Raw genomic sequence first — 19707 nt, 5'->3', positions numbered from 1 at the left:
GAGGCGGACGCTGCTGGTTTGTCGGAGCCCGCCTTGGGTGGGGGGTGGGGGCCGCGGGGCTCCTGGGTCTTCCAACATCTGGCGAGAGGCTCTGAAGGCCGTGTGCGTTGGGGGTGGCGTCTCCCCACTCGGGGCCCTCGTGTCTGGGTTCCGAGCTCGGGCTGTCTCTGCCGGGACAGAGTCCCTGCGGGGCAGATGCTTCCTGGGTGCCCAACAGCCCCGCGCCCGCAGCACCCGCCCCCGCGGGCAGGAGGGGGCAGGGAGTGAGCACCCAGCTGCAGAGATATTCTGCCTTTGGGGGTCTTGCATTTTTTCCTTCTGCTCTTCGGGCCACACCTGTAGGTGTAGGGTTTAGGGGCCCCCGCTGTGGTTCCGGGGCATGGAGGGGCCTTGACTGGGAGGAGGTCAGGGCCGAGGATGTGGCCGGTGGTCCCGGGGAGAGCACCCACAGGCCCCGAGGTCGGGGGAAGACCCCAGACAGAGTCTCACCACTCCTGCCTCCTCCCGGCCACCCCGCCCCCTCCTGCCAGCCCCCTGCGGCTCCCCGTCTCAGGCCTCCTGCCCAGCCCCACCCTGGGCATCTCCCCCTTCTCCGCAGGCCCCTGTGACCCTTCTCTGTCCCCACCCTGTGGCACCTGCATCATGGGGTGGGGGGGCGGTCTGGGAGCCTTGGGAGAGGCAGAACTGAGCCCACACCTCAGAGCAGAGGTATGGGGCCACCAGCTCCTGGGTCTGCACCCAGGATCTTCACCTGGGCACCCTCTGCCTCTGCTCACCCCTGGGGCCACGCGGGTGCCTCCCGCGCAGAGGGGTGTCTGCTCCCCAGAACGGTCCTGCTCGGCGCTGGAGCCTGGGTCGGGCCCTGGCTGCTCGCAGCTTCACCCGCTCCCTGCTGGAGTCATGCCCCCCAGGGATGGGTCACAAACATGCCCCGCTCTGGGCCAGTCTGACGCACACTTGGCTGTTCTCTTGGTCCTGGGGAGTGGACGCCGGCGCGGGCAGCTCTGGGGGGCTGCACCGGGGGACTCTCATGAGTTTGCGCCATCAAAGGCCCGTGTGACGTGTGGGGCGTTGCGTGCTGCGGCCTCGCGGGGACAGGGACCCTGAGCTGCCGACTCAGCTCTGGCCGCCTCAGACCGTCTGGGCCGGGCTGTGGCCACGCTGTAGGGGGACGCTGCTGGCACTGCCCCCGGTGGGTGCTTCTCAGCACCCAGCACAGAAGGGCCCCGTCCAGGGGCGGGGCAGGGCGGGGTGGGGCCATTCGGAGGCAGCAAAGGTGTCCCCACTCTGCTGGCTTTGAGGCTTCGTCCCGTCCTGGCCTGAGATGGACCTGGGGGCGCGTGGCCAAGTTGGTGTGGGCAGCAGCTTCGTCCGGGCTCCCCCCTGCCCCCAGCTCTTCTCGTAGCACCCGGGGGTGTTCAGGGCACTGCTCTGGAGCCCGCTCTGCAGGAGTGCTGGGTGTTGGGTACTGCTCTGGAGCCCGCTCTGCAGGAGTGCTGGGTGCTGGGTGCTGGGTGCTGCTCCGCTCACCCTCGGCTGTCCCCGTCGCCCTTCAGTGCCCGATTTCTCACACAGCACCGCGGACAGAATCAGGGCTCCCGGGCGGGCCGAGTGCTCCGAGGGGCCAGTGTCTGCTCGCCCGTGACCCTGCCTTCCTGCAGCTCCCCTCCCGCTGCTCCCGTCCCCAGCGCCCGGCCGGCAGAGCCTTGGGTGCTCCTCGTCCGGGAGGATGGAGCCCAGGGCCCAGCTCTCGAGGCCACGTCACCAGCCACGTTCCCGAGCCACATTCCGGCCGCGCCTGGCGGGGCTCAGGGCCCGTCTCTGGGCAAGGACTCAGGCTGGGAGCGTGACTCGAAGAGGAGAATCCGCCTCCGGGGAGCAGGCTGGGGAGCAGGAGAGCCGTGCTGTGGGGTTCCCCGGGCCCTGGGGCCCCGGAGGCGCGGGGGCACATGCCGGCCGACGCCGAGAAGGGAAAGACCGTGCCTTCGCTGGGGTGGTGGCGGCGCTCGGCCGTGGCCCGTCGTGCCCGTTCCCTGTCTCCCGTGCGCTGGCTCTCTGAGCCCGCCGGCTCAGGTCCCCACAGTCCCAAAGGTGGAACCCCAAGTCTGAAAGGAGAATTTGGGGACTATGTGATTTTTCGCCTAAATCCTCCAAAATGAAATCATTTTAATATGCATTTTCTTGAGAAATATGTAAATTAATAATTGCTTCATACATTATTCAAGAAAAACTTATTTTGTACCACCCATAGCTCTTGTGATCTCATATAAAGATATGCTAATGGATTTAATTAAAATAATTATGCTGAATAATGTAGCCTGAACTTTACCCTAAAATAGTGTCTATTAATCATCATCAGTAGTAATATTTTTAGCCAGAGAGACAGTTACAATCCTGAGCCCATGCCAGGGAGAAAGTGCATTTTTTTTTGTTTGGTTTTACAGTTTGGATTAAGTTGGCGTTCTCCTGAGATGCATGACAATTAAGTTTGCTTAGGAAGAGTATGAAATTAATTTTTTTAGCATGAGCTATTTCAGCAATTAGAAGACCTTTAGCATTTCCTGCCCTTCACCACCCTTTTTCACCTGGTGCCTCTCCGACGTTGGGCTAGGGGCTGTCCTCGCCTGCTGCACTCTGCGGGGGCTCGGGGGTCTCGTGAGCCGTGGCCAGGGTCGTGGGACACGAGCCCTCCCTCTGACGTGCTACTACTAACTGCTCGGTTTCCCCGTGGTGGAAATCCTTGTTTAGTGGACACTCACCCTTGCCGGCGCTGGCGTCCCTGTTCCTCTCGTCTTGGGTGGCTTTCCTCCCTGTCAGTAGCGGGGACCCCTCTGCATCGGGGTCACATCTGCTGTGCCCGAGGCCCCGGGGCCTGGCGCTTGCGGGGGTGCCCACTGCCCAGGCCGGCTGCATTTCCAGCTGGACCATCCGTCCGCCGCCGAGATGAAAGCTTTGCCGAGTTCAAAGGGACGCGCGGCCGGGACGTGAACTCCCATTATGGGAAGTTAACTAGGTTTGAAGTTAGATCCGAAGGAATAACTTTCTCGGGAAGCAGTGATGGATTTGATACATTTTATTCTGACTGGAAAGCGAGGGGCCGAACTGGACTTGCAGCAGCAAATGGGTCTGTAATCGCAGGGTGTCGCTCCCGGCTCCTGGCTGCGGGCCGGGAACCTGGCGGAGGAACCAGGCGGAAGGTGCCCCTCCCCCGCGCAGCGCCTGGAGGGGCCTGGGGGCACGGGCTGGGCTCCCGGCCCCTGGCACCTTCAGAGGAGCCCCCTCATGCTGGGCGGGGTCTGGGCAGACGGGGACGCCTGTGAGCCCCCAGCCCGAGCACTTTCTTGAGGACTGAGGCCTCAGCGGGAAGCCGAGACTCGCCCCCACGAGGCTGTTTTCGAGGTGACTGTCGGGGTGGGGTGGGGGGGGAAGGCGGGAAAGCCCAGCTCCCTGGGGCGGCCTTGGGGAAGGAAAGAGAATTAAGGGCAGCGCCTGCTGGCTCCTGCTCTGCCTTTCCCACGGGACTTTACCTGTGGGTTCTGGAAGCTTCTGTGCGAACGCCCCCCACACTGAAGGTCTCCGCGTGTGGCCCACAAGGGGTTCAGCACGGGGGCTGGACAGGCCTGTGCGTCCGTCCTCCCCACAGACCGCGGGTCCGATCCCAGGGCACATGTGTGTGTTTTGGGGGGTTCATGTGCATCACACAGGGACCCCGTTTCTGAGCCCCCCATCACGGCCGGTTAGACTTGGGGTATCGCCCCTGTGTGCGGGGCCGAGAGCAGCGGCCTCAGCGCGACGGGCCCCAAACATGAAGCGTGGCTGGGGCAGGAGCCGGTAGGACCCGCCACACCGCACAGGCTCCTGGGGGCCGGGGGCCGGGGGTGCCCACGCTGCGACAGGTGCCCCCTGCTTCTGCCTGAGTTCTCTTGTTCCTTTTTTGTCCTAGTCATGAGTGGGTGTTGAATCCTCTAAAAAGTTCCCTCTGCCAGTGGCGGGATTTTACTCTCCCTCTGCGGATGCGGCGGCCTTTCGCACTAGCTGGGTGGCCTTGGGGACCCTCCTTTGCACCCGGGCTGACCCTCCAAGGCTCTGGTGGGCTGTTGGATCAGGTTCCCTCGGCGTCGGCCGTGGATCTGGGTGTTGACGCGTGTCAGGGGTAGCGCTGTGCAGTTTCCTTTTCTGAATGTTTCGGTTTCCACCCCATCATACGTGCACACAGTGTGTTCCACCATCATACATGCTCACCGTCTGGATTCATTCTAACGTACACAGCGGGATAGACCCCATCATATATGCATGCTGTGTCCCAGACCGTCATACACGCACCCTGTGTGCCAGATTCCATGTGCTAGACCGTCAAAAATACATGCCGTGTGTTAGACGGTCATATATATACCCCATGTGCTAGACCATCGTACATGCACTCAATGTGTTAGACTGTCATACATGCACCCCATGTGCCAGACTGAGGTACACGTATCCCGTGTGCCAGATTCCATGTACTAGACCGTCATATATGCATGCATGTTAGACTGTCATATACATACCCCATGTGCCAGACTGTCATATTCGCACCCTTTGTGCCAGACCATCAGACATGCACCTTGTGTGTGCCAGACAGTCATACATGCACCCCGTGTACTAGACTATTGTATATGGAACCCTGTGTGCCAGACCATCATACACGCATCCCGTGTGCCAGACCGTCATCCATGCACTCTGTGTGTTAGACTGTCATCCATTCACCGTGCAGACTGAGATACATGCACCCCGTGCACTAGACCATTGTATATGGAACCCTGTGTGCCAGACCATCATACATGCATCCCGTGTGCCAGACCGTCATCCATGCTGCCCTTCAGTCACCGCGGGCAGTGGCATGTGGGTTCTGGGATCCGACTCGGGAGCTAAAGTGCGGGCAGCAGAGGCTCATGGGATGCGCCCAGGGACGCAGGCGCCATGTAGGGACAGAGTGAGAGGGTCCTTCCCTGGTGCCGCCGCAGTCCCCTGCCTGCACCCCGCAGGCCCCTTTGCCAGGGACCCGGGGTCTGGGCCCTCACCCTTTCCTTTGTGTTTCTTTGGCACAGCTGGCCGTGCCCGGGCTGCTCCTTGTGCAGTGCTCCCTGGGCAGCACGTGCCCCCGGCCTGCTGTGGCTTCCCTCTGGCCCAGGAGAAGGGGACCCACGAGCGCCACAGGGGTCAGCGCCTGCCCTGAGGCGCAGCTGCTTCCTGTGACCTTGTGCCATTCCCATGGCGGTTCCCGCCCTTCTCCGACCTGCCGGGCCCCGCGCGACCCTCCTGGGGACGGGCCTTTCCTGTCCTGTGGGCCCTTCCCGCCGGCCCGGCCGCGCGCCCCAGCGCCCCTCGCCTCTCCCTTCTCTGCAGTGCGCCGCGCTCAAGTACCTGCCCACCATCGTGAACGACGTGAAGCTGGTGTTCGACCCCAAGGAGCTCAGGTAGGGCCCTGCGGGGCTCGTCCACTGCGCGGGGCCCCGCCTTCCTCGTCCTCTCCCTCGCCCTCAGCTTCCCTTCGCTCGGGGCCCGGACCGCGTGTCCAGACTCGGGTGCGGTGACCCCCGCAGGCTCTCAGTGCTCCATCTCCCCACAAAACCTTCCCCGACTTCACCCTCCGCGGTCGGCTCCCGTGGCCCCGACATCTCGAACAGACGCCGCGCGGGCGCCAGAGCCCTCGGCCCGCCAGCTGGGGGCGGGCGCTCGCCTCTCTCCACCTCCTTGCCGGCCCCTTTATCGCCCCTCTCCCAGTCAGTGGCCGTCGCATGAGGACGAGCTCGTTTGGGCACCCGTGTGTGGGTGCGACTCCCGCCCCCTCCCCCCCCCCCGCGTCCTGCTGGCCGCCGCGGGGTCTTCCTGCCTCGGGCTCTCAGTGCTCCCCTCGTGCTTTCCTCTCCAGCAAAATGTTCACGGACTTCATCCTCAACGTGCCCATGGGCCTGCTGACCCTCCAGAAGCTGTACTGCCTGATCGAGATCATCCACAGCGACCTCTTCACCCAGCACGGTGAGTGGCGTCCTGGGGGTGGGGCGGGGCCCGTGCGCTCCTGCTCCTGCCCGCACACCCTCGGCCGCTCCTGACCCCTCTGCCCGGGCCGGGGTATAATGGCTCCGTCCACGGCAGGAAGATTCCGCCCTTCCCAGAGAGCGGCGGCTGACACAGCGCGGGGAATAGATCTTCGGGAATGAAGATCAAACCTCGCGGCTTGTCACTCAGGTGTGTGCCGAGCCTGGTGATAATCAGCTACATTGTAGCCCTCCAGACGCCTGATTGTCCGGCCCGGGAGGCAATCAGTCCCTCCCCGGAGATGATTGCCGAGAGGATTTCAAGGTCTTTAAATGTAGAAGTAACGGTCGGCTTCTGAACTTGGCACTCTCCGCGAGGCGAAGTTTTCCTCGCGGTGTCCTCAGCGTAATGAGAATTTGGATGAGTCGTCGGCTCGTTTGTCCCGAGCGGGCCGCGCACGCCCTGCCGTGATCTCTCCGCCCTGTTTGATTAATCACACGCTTCCTCTTTGGACAGGTTGAATTAATATTTTACACTTGTCACACTGCTTCGTTGAAAGCTTAAGACCTTTGCGTTATTTCGCACCCTTCCTCGTTCGTAGGAGGCGGCTGTGAAGGTGCCGCGTGGCGCCTGACCGGGCCGAGATTTGTTCCGTCCCACTTGTGTCCAGATTTACGGCTGTCACATGTCGCTAATTTCTCTCCTGTCAAGCCTGCTTGTTTCGGGGGGCAGCAGCCGGGCTGGGGCGGGGTCCCCTCTGCGTGGCTGTTTGGGCGGGGCCCGTGGGTGGGATTTCGGCTCAGTCTGGGCAGGCCACGGCCCTTAGGGTCATCGCTAGTCTCCAGTCTGTGTTTTGACCTGACTTGCACAATGTCCTGGGGTTCATCCCGCAAGCAGTGACACTGGGCGCTGTGAGAACCGTCCTTCAGACTCTGATACGCTGGGAACGTTCTGGAGAAAGGGTTCCGCAGCGGGCCTGCTGCGGGCTCCGTCCGGGCCAGCGTCCTTTCTCAGGCTCGGGGACAAGGGCCGCTCTGCTGCCTCTGCCCGGGGCCCCAGCACGCTTCTCCTGACCGTCCATGCTGGGGCGAATGCCCACTCTCTGGGTGCCTTTTGCTTTGCTTTGGGTTTGGCTTTTGGGCCACACCTGGTGGGGCTCAGGGCTGACTCCTGCCTCTGTGCTCAGAGGTCACTCCTGGTGGGGCTCAGAGGACCATAGGGGATACAGGGGAATGAACCCGGGCTGGCCACTGCAAAGCAAATGCCCTCCCCACTTTCCTGTTGCTCTGACCCCTCTCTAGGACCCTGGAAGAGCCTGGGGACACGCTGGGGACCGAGGGAGGCCTTTGGTTGAGGCACAGAGCTTGGGGATGTGGCTTTATTATTCTCATAGTGGAGCTGTAGAAGTGCTAGTTAGCATCTTAGGACCGATGCGCTGTCTCCAGCCACCCACCACCCCCACCACCCCCACCACCCTCACCTCCACCACCATCACCTCCCCCATCACCTCCACCATCACTCCCACCATCATCACCTCCCCCATCACCTCCCCCACCACCTCCACCATCACCTCCACCACCATCACCCCCACCATCACCTCCACCACCCTCACCTCCACCATCACCTCCACATCACCTCCACCATCACCACCACCACCATCACCCCCACATCACCTCCACCACCACCTCCACCATCACCTCCACCACCATCACCCCCACCATCACCTCCACCACCACCTCCACCATCACCTCCACTATCACCTCCACCCTCACCCCCACCATCACCTCCACCATCACCTTCACCATCACCTCCACCATCACCTCCACCATCACCTCCACCATCACCTCCACCATCACCTCCACCCTCACCCCCACCATCACCTCCACCCTCACCCCACCATCACCTCCACCATCACCTCCACCATCACCTCCACCCTCACCCCACCATCACCTCCACCATCACCTCCACCATCACCTCCACCCTCACCCCACCATCACCTCCACCATCACCTCCACCATCATCACCTCCCCCACCACCTCCACCATCACCTCCACCATCACCTCCACCATCACCTCCACCACCATCACCTCCCCCACCACTACCTCCCCGCCCCCATATCCTTCCCACCTTCACTTCGTTTCTCCCAGACCATGTCACAGCACTGTCATACCCACCGCCATCACACCTGCCACTCCGCAACCCCCACCGGCACCGCCAGCTTCAGCGGCACCCCATGACCCCCACACTCCCGTCCCTGTCCCCGTCGCTCCACCTACCTCCACGCCCACCGGCCACCCCTTCATTGTCACCGCCACGGCCGCTTGCTCCATAGGCCCCTTCCAGAACTGACCGTGCCTCCAGAGAGCCACTCAGCGGTGGGTTGGCTCCTCCTGGGTGGCGTCTCGGTGGCAGGAGCTGCTCCGGTCGTGTGTGGGAAGGAGACGCCTGCCCCTGTGCCCCTGGGAAACTCGCTGTCTGTCTCGACTCAGTGAAAAGCTTCGGAAGAAACGAGTTCATTGTGGCCAGCCCTCAGCCTCGGTGGCCCTGGTCGTATTTCTCCTCTTCGTCACGCCCTCTTTCTGTTTTCCTCTTCTCCTCCGTACCTTTCACCAAGATCAGCACATGGGTTCTGTTTTCAAAGAATGCAGCGAGCACTGAGTACTTAGCTTTGCTCTGCTGGGAGTCCCGGAATGAATGCCGGCTCGGGATAGTCGCCCTGGTAGTCAGGGTTTGATGGTGACCGCTGGTTGCGCCCGCGCAGTCAAAGAGATTGTGTGGAAGACACGAATCCAAAATCAGTTCGGACTAAGTGAGCACAGATTAGCCCGAGCCTCCCGTCTGACGGTCAGCTCTGGGGTGATCCGCGGGAGAAGCTTGTCATGATCGAGAGCCCAGATGTGCTTCTCAGAGCTCGGCGGCCTCTGCTCTGGCCAGCGTGTCCAGCCCGCGGGAGCCCATGGCCGCCCTCGCCTTCCCGCTCCTGCAGGTCTGGGAAAACTCAGCGCGCGTGAAGTCCTCAGTGGGTCTGTCCTCACAGCGAGAGTATCCGGTGCCACACGCGTGTAAATATTCAAAGCTAAGGGTTTTTTTTTTTTGGAGTGAAATATGATGGCCATGGATTTTTTTGCTTCATTTCATTCCGCACCTGTCCCCGGCCTCCCCGCGCGTCCCGCACCCGCTCCCACAGACCCCTCGTGTCCTGAATCGTCGCCCCTGATGCCTGTGACTCGGCTGCCCCTTCTGCACGGCCTGCCGCTCCCCGCCCCCCTCATGGGGCTGGGGTCCGCCTGGCCTCTGCTGGGCGGCCCGCTCCCCCAGGGCCCTCGCCGGGACCTCAGGGCAGCAGGGGGCGCCCACGTCTTGGCTGGGACAAAGGGCGAGAATCCCTCCCGGAGGAGACTGTGCTCGGGAACGGAAGGAGTTCCGGCTCCTGCAGGTCTGAGGAGACGCCAGTGGTGGACGCTGGAGCCATTGAGTTTGGACCTTTTCTTGGTGTTTGGGCCCAGCCAGCGGTGCTCCTAGCTGGGCTCAGGAGGCACTCTGGGATGCCGGGGGTCCTACACTGGTCAGCTCGTGCAAGGCCAGCGCCCTCCCCACCACGCTGCTGCTACAGCTCCCAATGTGCTGTCACCGGAAGTTTCTTGTGCTGTGGGCCACTGGGCCTGTGGTCGGTGGTCAGCAGGCTGAGTCCTGACCCGGGCGTGGCCCTGTGGTCTGACAGCCGTCATGGCTGGCGCACGCCTGTCTTTCTTGGCGTCCCGCGGCCTCCTTGAGGTTATCCCAGGAGACGTGGCTGTCAGCAAGGAGGGGCGTGTATCTGGCCCGGCCTCTGTCACCACCACTGACGGGGGGTCAGAACCTCGGCACTCCCCCCCCCCCCGCCTCCACCCTCCCTCCCTTCCGCGTCATCAGCCTCATTTCCCCGCGGCCGCCCCCGGAGGACTTCCCAAGTGGCCAGCGGTGGTCGCGGATGAAAGGCGGTTGCTGACGATGGAGCCTGGGGAGGTCCCGATGCCCGTGGCTGCGTCTGGGGTGGACGCACCCCTCCCGCCCCCGGGCTGAGGTGACCGGGCCGCCCCCATTGGCATGCTGGACACGTGGCCCGTGAATGGGCCGCGATGGCCTCCACGCCGCGTCGCCCGATGTGACCGGACTGCCGGGCAGCCGGTTAAATAGATGATGTGCCGCGCGGGAGGATGAGTCTTGCATCTCATCAGCGGCCTGGAGTGAGCGGGTTTCCAAAGCGGGACGCAGAGGGACGGGAAGGTCGCGGCGTCCTCGTTTGTGCCTCCGTGGCTGTGCGCCGTGTGTCTGTCCGCCGTGCATCTGTCCTGCTGTCACAGCGACGGGAGCTGTGCAGAGGGGAGCTTGCGTTTGATTGCAGAGATGAGGAGTTTCAGTGTAGTTAAATTAGAACGCACACTGGGACTGCGAGCTTTAGGGTTTATGCCCGCGAAAACGCTTCCCACCCACGTCCCGGGAGCTGGCGCAGACGGGTGGGGTCAAAGGGGGAGTCAGAGGGGCCGGGTGGGCGGCATCAGGCCCGGCCTCTGCAGGAGGAATGGGGTGGGGGCAGGGGGCTTCCCCGCGCACAGGTGTTCTGCCGCCTCAGCTTCGTGTGCTGGAGCAGGATCCTTAGGGTCTTGCTTCCGGGGACCCTGGGTCCTTTCTGGGCCTTTGAAGGTCTTTTAAAAAATCCTTTATTTATTTATTTTGTATTGATTCACCGTGAGGCACAGTAACAAAGCGTTCCTGTGTGAGCTTCGAGCATAGCGTCAGCAAACACCCATCCCTTCACCAGTGCACGTTTTCCACCGCCAAAATCCCCAGGATCCCACCCCCACCCCCCGATTCCACACCTCCCCCTGCCTGTGTGCAGACAGTTCTCAGTCCTCTCTTTCTCTACTCGAGTCGCCTTTGGTATTTCCAGCCCAGCCCCGCCACCACCCGGACCTGCCGCAGAGGCGGTGCTGAGCGGTGCCTCTTGTGTTGCTCGTTGCAGATACAATACAGCGTCGCGCGAGAGCGGCCGCGCACTCGGGGAATTCTGAATTTCCGATAATTAGAGTCTGAAGAGATCACTGCAGCAGGTTGCTCGGGTCCGAGATTTGTTTGTGTGTCTCTGAATCACGGCCGTGTGGGAGCTTAACTAGACGGTGGCCGGAGGGGCAGGGGGAGGAGGAGGGCCCGCTCCTCCCTGTCCCAGGAGACCTGGCGTTTACCGCCACCACCACCACCACCGAGCGGGTTGCTCGGGTCCGAGATTCGTTCGTGTGTGCCTTTGAAGGGCTGACCTCTGCCTCCACCCTCAATGGAAGCGGCCCGGCCATTGGACTGTAGAGACGACAGTGGACAGGCCGTTGGGTCTCCCACAGGCCTTTGCGAGGGACCGTAAGGGCACGAGACCAGAGCTGGCAGCCTGGCTTACGGTGCAGCGCGCCCCTCGTTCCTTTGTGCGGAGACCCTGTTTCTTGTCCCCCATTTGCTTTTGTTTGGGGGGTGTTTTTTTTTTTTTTTTTTTTTTTTTGCTTTTTGGGTCACACCCAGCGATGCTCAGGGGTTACTCCTGGCTTTGCACTCAGGAATTACTCCTGGCAGTGCTTGGGGGACCCTATGGGATGCCGGGGATCGAACCCGGGTCGGCCTCGTGCAAGGCAAACGCCCTACCCGCTGTGCTATCACTCCGGCCCCAAGGGAGGGTGTTTCTACCCCCGTGGTTGGACTCCAGCCGGTGGAGACTTGGGAAATGTCCCCTGTTCCCCGCCTGTCCAGCCCGGGGCAGTTTGCTCCGATTAGCCTCACCCTCCCTTTGGGGGATGTTTCTCAGGATCATTAAACTTCATCTGGGCCCATGTGGGAACAGCCCAGAGCTTCTCACAGATGGGGCCTCGCAAGTTGAAATGATCTTTTTTTTTTTTTTCTCTTCACTCTTATTTTCAAGGTGAGTGATTCTTCCGCAGTCACCGGGTAGAATCCATCTCTCCTTTTTAATGACGGGGCCGTCAGTTAGAGCAGCCCTTTGAAATCCAAGGGCAAAGGGCCCGCTGCTTGCTGGAGCGAGCGATTAGGAAATACAGAGGCAGATTTCTAGATGTTTGCCTAGAAACCTCCCTGCTAATCAACTTCTTCTGTCTTAATTCACAGCACAGCGATGTTTGTGACCTGTAAAATTCGCTTTCTGACTGTTCTGGTAGCAGCAGAGGAATTTTTCTTCTTACCACACTCGATCCCAGAACCACTTTGTGGTAGTTTTGTGAGTTGGGCTGCATGTTTGCAGACAGAAAAAATCGGGGCTGGGATCCTTGAATGCCACAGTCTTTTACTTGCCCCATCAGATAGGACCCTGCAATTGGATCCTGGGGCTGGTGAGCGCCAATGAACCTTACCAGCGGTGAAGCCCAAAGCTGCTTTTTTAAATTGATGGTGAAATCCCAGCCTCTCCTGGGCTGTCTTTGCATGCCTGGAGAAAACATTCGTCTTTATCTGTTACGGTACTGCATCCTTCCTGGCACTCACTCCGTATGCCACTCTACATCCTTTATTGAGTATGATTTTGAGGAGACCACCTGTTAGGACAGCGCGGTCTGAAGACACGTCTTAGGCAGTCTGCTCGGATGAACTCAATTTCCGTTTCTTAATTACAGCCAATTCGGTCTCATTGCAGTGTGCCGGCCCACCATGGCGCAGGGCTTTTGCTTAGTGAGTTTTACTTCTTGACAGATTTCGGAGACGTCAGCTGAGAACTGTGTCCCCGGGGAAGAGTAATTCTCTTCATTCACCCACGAGGACCCCCTGTGTGGGGCCTGAGGCCGTGGCCCAGGGGCGTGCAGAGGCAGGCGCTGTCCACCGCCGTGGTGCTGATCAGGGGGTGGTCCTGGGCCAAACCCATCACCTGCCTTCTTGGACCGCTCCGGTCCCAGCAGACGAGCACCCCACCAGGAGCCTGTCTCCGCCTCCAGGGCAGATAAGAAAAGGTCCCGCGCGACTGTGAGTGAATAACTTCCTGTCAGCGGAGTGCCTGTAGCGCGTGGGGTCCAGGTCCTCAGGGAGGGCTGGTGCCCCCCTGGTCGGGGAGGCCTGGTCCCACCCTGGACAGCGGTGCCAGCTGTGCGTGGGGGTCCCTCCTGGGGGGGCTCCGGGCAGTACGGGAGCCAGGCTTGGTTTGTGCCAGGCGCTGCCTCAGCCCCTCGCTTCCTTCTCTCGGTGACGCTCGTTTATCCCCGTCCTCGTGGCTCCAGCCCCTGACCGCCGGTCTCTGCACTGACCGCCCTCCCCATCGCCAGATTCAGGGCCCACGGGGATATCTCTGGCCAGCGCCCCCCCAGTCCTGCAGCCTGTCGTGCATTGCTCCCCATTCCATGGGCCTTACTGGTCTGCCACCTTCTTTCTCCTCCTTAATTTTTTTGAATCACAGCGAATTGCAAAGTTATTCATGATTGGGTTTCGGGCATACAGTGTTCCAACAATAGAGCCTACCCCCTCCCAGGCGCATTCTCTCTCTCCCTTTCTCTCTCTCCCCCTCTCTCTCCCTCTCCCTCTCTCTCTCCCTCTCTCTCCCTCTCTCTCTCCCTTTCTCTCTCTCCCTCTCCCTCTCCCTTTCTCTCTCTCCCTCTCCCTCTCTCGCTCTTTCTCCCTTTCTCTCCCTCTCACCCTCTCTTTCTCCCTCTCTCTCCCTTTCTCTCCCTCCCTCTCTCCCTCTCCCTTTCTCCCTCCCTTCTCCCCTCCCTCTTTCCCTCCCTGTCTCCCTCCCTCTCTCCCTCTTTCTATCCTTCCCTCTCTCTCACCCTGTCTTTCTCCCTTCCTCCCCCTCTCTCTCCCTCTCTCGCCCTCTCTGCCTCCCTCCCTCTTGCCTGCCCTTTCTCACCCTCCCTCTCTCCTTCCCTCCTTTCCTCTCTCCCTTTTTCTCTTCCTCTCTCCCTCTCTCTCCTTCCCTCCCTCCCTCTCTCTCTTTCTCTTCCTCTCTCCCTCCCCTCTCTCCCTCTCTCTCCTTTCCTCCCTTGTGCTCCCCCCTCTCTCCCTCCCTCCCTCCTGTTGTCCTGAACGCGCTGTAGTTTATAATACTGTTACTGACAGGGCACCATGCATGTCACTTTACCTCCTTGATTGAAATTCCGTGACATTGGCTGTGTCTGCTCAGAGAGCTGAGTGTACATGGCCTTTGTTCCAGTCACTCTGGCCCTTTCCCGAGCAGGGCTAACCAGCTCTCCCCAGAGTGTTCGCCTTCTGGAAGCTTCTTTGGCACAGGTGCCCCCTGCGGGTGGGAGAAGAGACACCCGTGCGGGCTGGGTGTCCCTCCCACAGCCTCTGCTCCCTTCCCTCACCGCGGCTTGGCGAGGCCGGTCCCAGAGAGATGCGTCTGCCTCTGAGCATGTGTGAGCACACGTGTTGCACGGCTGTGCGTGGATGGGGCTTACGTGTCCAGGAATCACCTCACCCCGTGTCAGCCTTGGGCCAGGGGCAGGCGCCCAGGTGTGCAGTGTGGTGCCGGGTCTGTGACGTGCCCCTCCCCCCTCCCCGCCTTGCGGGCTTCTGGGCCTTGGCCTGAGGGGGAATCAGTCGCCCAGAGACCGGCCTGCGGAGGCTCGCGGAGCGCCAGGGGCAAGTTGAGTGTCTCCGAGAGATGGACGGTGCGGCCCCGCGTCTGCGGCTCTCGCTGTTTAATTCTCATTAAAAGTGCTAATCTGGGTTTCAGCGCTGTCACCGGCCCAAGGTTATTAAACGCACTTTATGGATCATCTATTTAATGAGACCAAACTGAAAATTAAGACACGCATTACTCAGTGTTCATAAAGCGGATGTTCCAGACGGACAGATTCATTCTCCTGTCTGCGCCTACTTCCCCGGGAGCCGCGAGGCGCTGCCAGCAGGGGGCGTCCTGGAGCCCACCCTGGGAGTGACCCGCCTGGTCACGTGCACGCCCTTCCTCTCAGGGGCGTTTGCTGACCGTCACCGAGAGTGCCCTGCCCAGCCGCTGTCCATCCGTCCCGGGACTGCCGGCACGGTGCCCTCTGGCAGTGACTCTTCACCAGGGCCAGGGCCGCTCTGCCCACGCCAGCGGAGGGGCCGAGTGGGGGCAGGACCCGGGGGAGAGGCGGAGCCTGGGCTTGGGGGCCAGAGGCCCTGCCCGCGTCTCCTGGTGTCTTGGAACCACTGAGTCAGGGATCACTGAGACTCCTGGGCATGTGTGCCCCTGTGCGTCTGTGCGCGAGTGTGCCCGTGTGTGTGCCCGTGTGTGTGCATCTTTGCGTGTATGAGTGTGCTCCTTAGCGTGTGTCTGTGCCCGGGTGTATGCCTGTGTGTTGCCCTGTGTTTGTACGTGCCCATGTGCTCATGTGTGCATCCCTGTGTGCCTGTGTGTGCGTGTATGTATGTGCATCTGTGCCCATGTGCCCATGTGCTTCTGTGCATGCTGTGTATCTGTGCCCCTGTACCTGTGTGCATGCCCGTGTGCTTGTGTGTCAATGTGTTTGTGTGTCTGTGCCCATGTGCGCACGTGCCCATGTGTGTGTCAGTATGTCTGTGCCGGTGTGTATATGTGTCTGTGCCCGTGTGAGCATGTGTCTGTGCCCGTGTGCCCATGTGTGCGTGTGTCGCAGTCACACCAGGGTGGGTTGTTTCCTCCTGCCCCTCCCCCCGGCCCTCTCTGGGGCACGCGGGGCCCTGCTGACCGGCCTGTCCCCGCAGACTGCAGAGAGATCCTGCTGCCCGTGATGACCGACCAGCTGAAGTTCCACCTGGAGCGGCAGGAGGACCTGGAGGCCTGCTGCCAGCTGCTGAGCACCATCCTGGAGGTGCTGTACCGGAAGGACGTGGTGAGCCGCCCGCCCCGCCCGCTGTCCCTGTCCCGGGAGTGGCCCCCTATCTCTGGGGGACGGCGCCCCAGGCGTGCGCATCCACCGGCCCTGGCTCTGCGTTTCCGGTGACTCTCACCCGGGCGCCTCTCGGCCTTGGGCTCCGCCGGGGCAGGGCGCTGGTGGCCAGGGGGCAGTGAGCCCGCGGAGACCGGCCGTCCCCTCTTGCTTGTCCTCCCCCTTCACTCTGACAGGCAGCACCTGCGCCCGCCGTGGTCTCGGGGTCGGGCTTCAGTGCCGGGCTCAGCGTCTCTGGGGAGCCAGAGCCCAGCCCTGGGGCCTCCCACGGCCCGAGCCCCTCCTGCTTTCTGTTCTGGGGACCCCCGTGGCACCCTGTCCCCCACTCTGGCCCCACCCGGGGTCTGCAGTCCTCCCTGCCGGCGGGGCTGGAGAATCCGGGCGCCGAGACCCTCGGCTGCCGAGACGCCCGTGGGACCTTCCCTCCCTGAGACGGCTCCTTCCTGGGCAGTCAGGGGGTGACCGGGGCAGCCCTGGCCTGCTAGGGGTCTCTGGCTCACTAACCGGTGGGCTAACCAGAGATCACAGCACCGCCTTATTGAAACAGACTTGCTTTTATTTTTAAGGTGGCCTAAACTAAGTGACTGTGGTTATATGACAAATTGTCGCTAATGGACGGTAATTAGTGAAAGGCCTCGCGCCCGGGCCGTGACGGCGCCCGCCGCTGACAGGGAGCGTATTTCATCGCGTTCCGGGTTGTAATTGAGTCACAGCTCGCGGGGCGGTGCGTGCTGCCGGGTGTCTCGGGGTGGGTGCTGACCGCTGTGTCCCCTCGCAGGGCCCGACCCCCCGGCACGTCCAGGTCATCATGGAGAAGCTGCTGCGCACGGTGAACAGGACGGTCATCTCCCTGGGCCGGGACTCGCAGCTCATCGTAAGTGCGGGCGGGGACTTGCCGTCCGGACACCAGCCCGGGGGCCGCCAGCGTCCTCCCGGGGCCCTGCCCAAACTGCCTCTCGCAATGCCGCTGACCCCCTGGAGCGCGGCAAGGCCCAAAGATGTCACGGCGCGTGTTTCCAGTCTGCGCTGTCAAACGGGCCCGTGTCCCGCGGGCGAGGCGCGGGCTGGACGTGGCGGGGTCCCTTGTGGCGACGGAAGCGTCCACTTCTGTTTCTTCTGGCCGTTCTCGCTCTTGGATGCGTCTCTGCAGCTATTGTCAATCTCGGCCCCCAGCTCCCGACCCCCCCCCCCCGGGGCTGACGGGGCTCCGCCCATCCCGAGTACGGGGTCAGGGTGCGAGGTTCTATGCAGGTTTTCCGAGGACGCGCTTGCGTCCGTACACGGGCCGGCCCAGCTCCTGCCCCGCTGTGGGGAGGCGGGAGACGCCGTGGGCGGCCGTGGCCGAGCTGCCGTCTGGGCACGCGCCTGGGCACGGCGAGCGGCCGTGCCTGAGGCTCCCCGGGGTGACGGGAGCCTCCTGGGACACCTTCGCACCCGCCCCTCCCCCTCCCCGGCTCCGTCTCCCGTCCACGCCGGCTTCCTTTCAGCTCCTCTCGCTGTTTGCTCAGGGAATGAAGCTCCGAGTGGAGCCGGCCCTGCCCCCCCTCGAGGCCTTCCTGCTCTCTCACAGCCCGGAGTGGGGGGCTTCTGCCTCTGAGCCCCGGGCGGGCTCTGGCCGGCAGGAGTTGCAGGAAGCGAGAGTCAGAGCACTCCAGCCGCCGCCGTCGGAGTCCCCCGGCAGAAGCCTGGCCTGAGCGTGGGGCTCCCGGCCAGAGGCCGGCACGCGGGGCTTTGGGCCTGCTCAGGATACGGTCGATTCCCGGGCTGGGGCCTTCTCCATCCTTCCGGGACGAGGCCTGTCCGCCTCCCCCCGGCCCAGATCCTCGGTGGCCGTCCGTCAGTTGTGCAGCGCCGTGGGGGAGTCCTGGGGGCCCCCCTGTCCTCCTGGGCCCGTGCTCGGGGCTCGCCTGGGGGTCTGCAGCCGGGAGGGGACTGTCCTCGCACAGAGGCCCCTGCGTGGCCGGGCTCTGGAGGTCAGCATGTAGAGACCAGGGTGACACCAGCCCAACTCAGCTGGGGGCTCGATCCCGGGCACTCGGCCGTGGGCAGTGGGGGCAGTGGGCAGTGGCACCAGATGGGGGTGGGCGGGAGAGACGCTGCCGTCCTGTCGATGCCCCCAAACTGCTCCTCAGGGCGCTGGTGGGAGAGCAGCCCCCGCCCAGACGACCCCGGGCTCAGAGCTGCTGTCCACAGCGGCCAGCAGTGACCTCCAGGGGGCTGGTGTCCACAGCTCCCCAGCGCTCTGGGGGTCTCCACCTCCCGAGAGTCCCCCATTTTCTGACCCGCTTTAGCCCTGCCTGCAGCCGGCTGGGAGCGCCCGGCCCCTTTGGGAGAAATGTGGGCTCCGAGTGGCACACGGACGGAGCGCCTGAGTCTGCCCGGCACCGGGCACCTCCCGGCTGCCGCCTCCTGCTGCCCGCCCACCCACCTCCAGCGGATCTCCAGAAGCTGGACAGAACTCAGGCCTGAAGCTGACCGACTCCAGCGTCCTGTCTGCACACGCAGATCTCCGTCTCCGTTTTCACTGTCCCTGTCTGTCACTGTCATCCCGTTGCTCATCGATTTGCTCGAGCGGGCGCCAGTAACGTCTCTCATTGACAGACTCATTGTTGATGTTTTTGGCATATCCAATACGCACGGGGAGCTTGCCAGGCTCTGCCGCGTGGGCGGGATACTCTCAGTAGCTTGCCGGGCTCTCCGAGAGGGGCGGAGGAATCGAACCCGGGTCGGCCACGTGACAGGCGAACGCCCAACCGCTGTGCTGTCGTCTCCATTTTATCCTCCTAACGTGAACACTGTGTGCACGTGTCTGTGTTGTTCCCGGCGTCTGTACGTTCTGCGATGGCTCTTCTACAGGCCTTAAGCGTGTTCTCAGATACTGTCGTGAGAGCTTGTGCGCCGGCCGTGGGAGATAAGACACAGTTTCCACGGGAGTGTCTGACCTTTGAGCGCGGGTACCCGTCTCTGCCGCTGCCGGGTGTCGCTGTGAACGTGCTGCTAACCTGCGCCCCCGGGCACGACCTGCAGTGCTGTGGGGGGGACCCTGCGCCCCGCCCGCCCTGCCCCACCTGTCTCGGGTTGTTGTTCTGGCCAGATCCTAGACATACCCGGGTTGTCACTAACTGGGTCCCTGCTATAGAGCTAGGACAGTCTCTCCTGAGCACACGTGCCCTGTGGAGTCGGCATGTCCAGCCCGCACTGGAAGGTTCCGTGACGGAACCACCTGGCAGGCGGTCAGCTGCCCTCCCGTGCCCTCCGCTCAGCCAGCTCGGGGGCAGCCCAGCGGCACATCAGCGGCCCGTGGCCCGTGGAACGTCCGTCCCGTCTGAGTCAGAGGCACCCCTCCCGCCCCACACGGCAGCGTGGGTGTCCCTGCGACAGAGGGGGGTGCCCTGCCCCGGGCAGCCCGTGGCCCCGTCTTCCCCCCGAGACCCCGCGCGCAGCTGGCTGGGTTCTGCACACAGGCCCTGAGTCCCCAGCTGCCGACGGCCAGCGAGGGCAGGGGGCTGTCGTGGTGCCCGCCACGCCCGCCCGCAGTGGCCCCGGAGCTCCCGGCCCGCCCACGCACAGTGTCCATCTAGGACTCTGCTGGCCCCCGGCGCCGCTGACGCCGCACCTGAGGTCTCCATGGCAACAGGCACCCTGGCAACCTCCGCTGCGAGGGAAGCCCTGCCTGCCCGAGCCTGCGCCTGGGTCCTGCCCGTCCGCAGTTGGCCGGGGGGCCTGCGGGCCCCTGCTGCTGCTCGTCTGGGGGCGGTGGACAGCCACTGTCCGTGCTCGGGGGTGACTAGGGACCTTGACTTGAGCTCGACCCGGTGGTGGC

At 62.8% G+C, this 19707-nt stretch overlaps 1 protein-coding gene across 3 annotated transcripts in view; it reads left to right on the top strand.

Annotated features, from left to right (window-relative positions):
- The window catches only part of DOCK1 (dedicator of cytokinesis 1), a 270057-nt gene that overhangs the window by 85813 nt on the left and 164537 nt on the right, over positions 1–19707 (top strand). For all 3 annotated transcript variants that reach the window (XM_055119527.1, XM_055119526.1, XM_055119525.1), the window contains exons 24-27: positions 5383–5453; positions 5909–6015; positions 15700–15827; positions 16663–16758. In XM_055119527.1, the coding sequence (XP_054975502.1) occupies positions 5383–5453; positions 5909–6015; positions 15700–15827; positions 16663–16758 (402 nt within the window). The remainder of the gene's footprint in view (positions 1–5382; positions 5454–5908; positions 6016–15699; positions 15828–16662; positions 16759–19707) is intronic.

The sequence above is a fragment of the Sorex araneus genome, chromosome 11 (assembly GCF_027595985.1).
Source record: "Sorex araneus isolate mSorAra2 chromosome 11, mSorAra2.pri, whole genome shotgun sequence".
Classification (NCBI taxonomy): domain Eukaryota; kingdom Metazoa; phylum Chordata; class Mammalia; order Eulipotyphla; family Soricidae; genus Sorex; species Sorex araneus.
The sequence above is the reverse complement of the archived record's forward strand: the minus strand, read 5'-3'. Positions and strand labels throughout refer to the sequence as shown.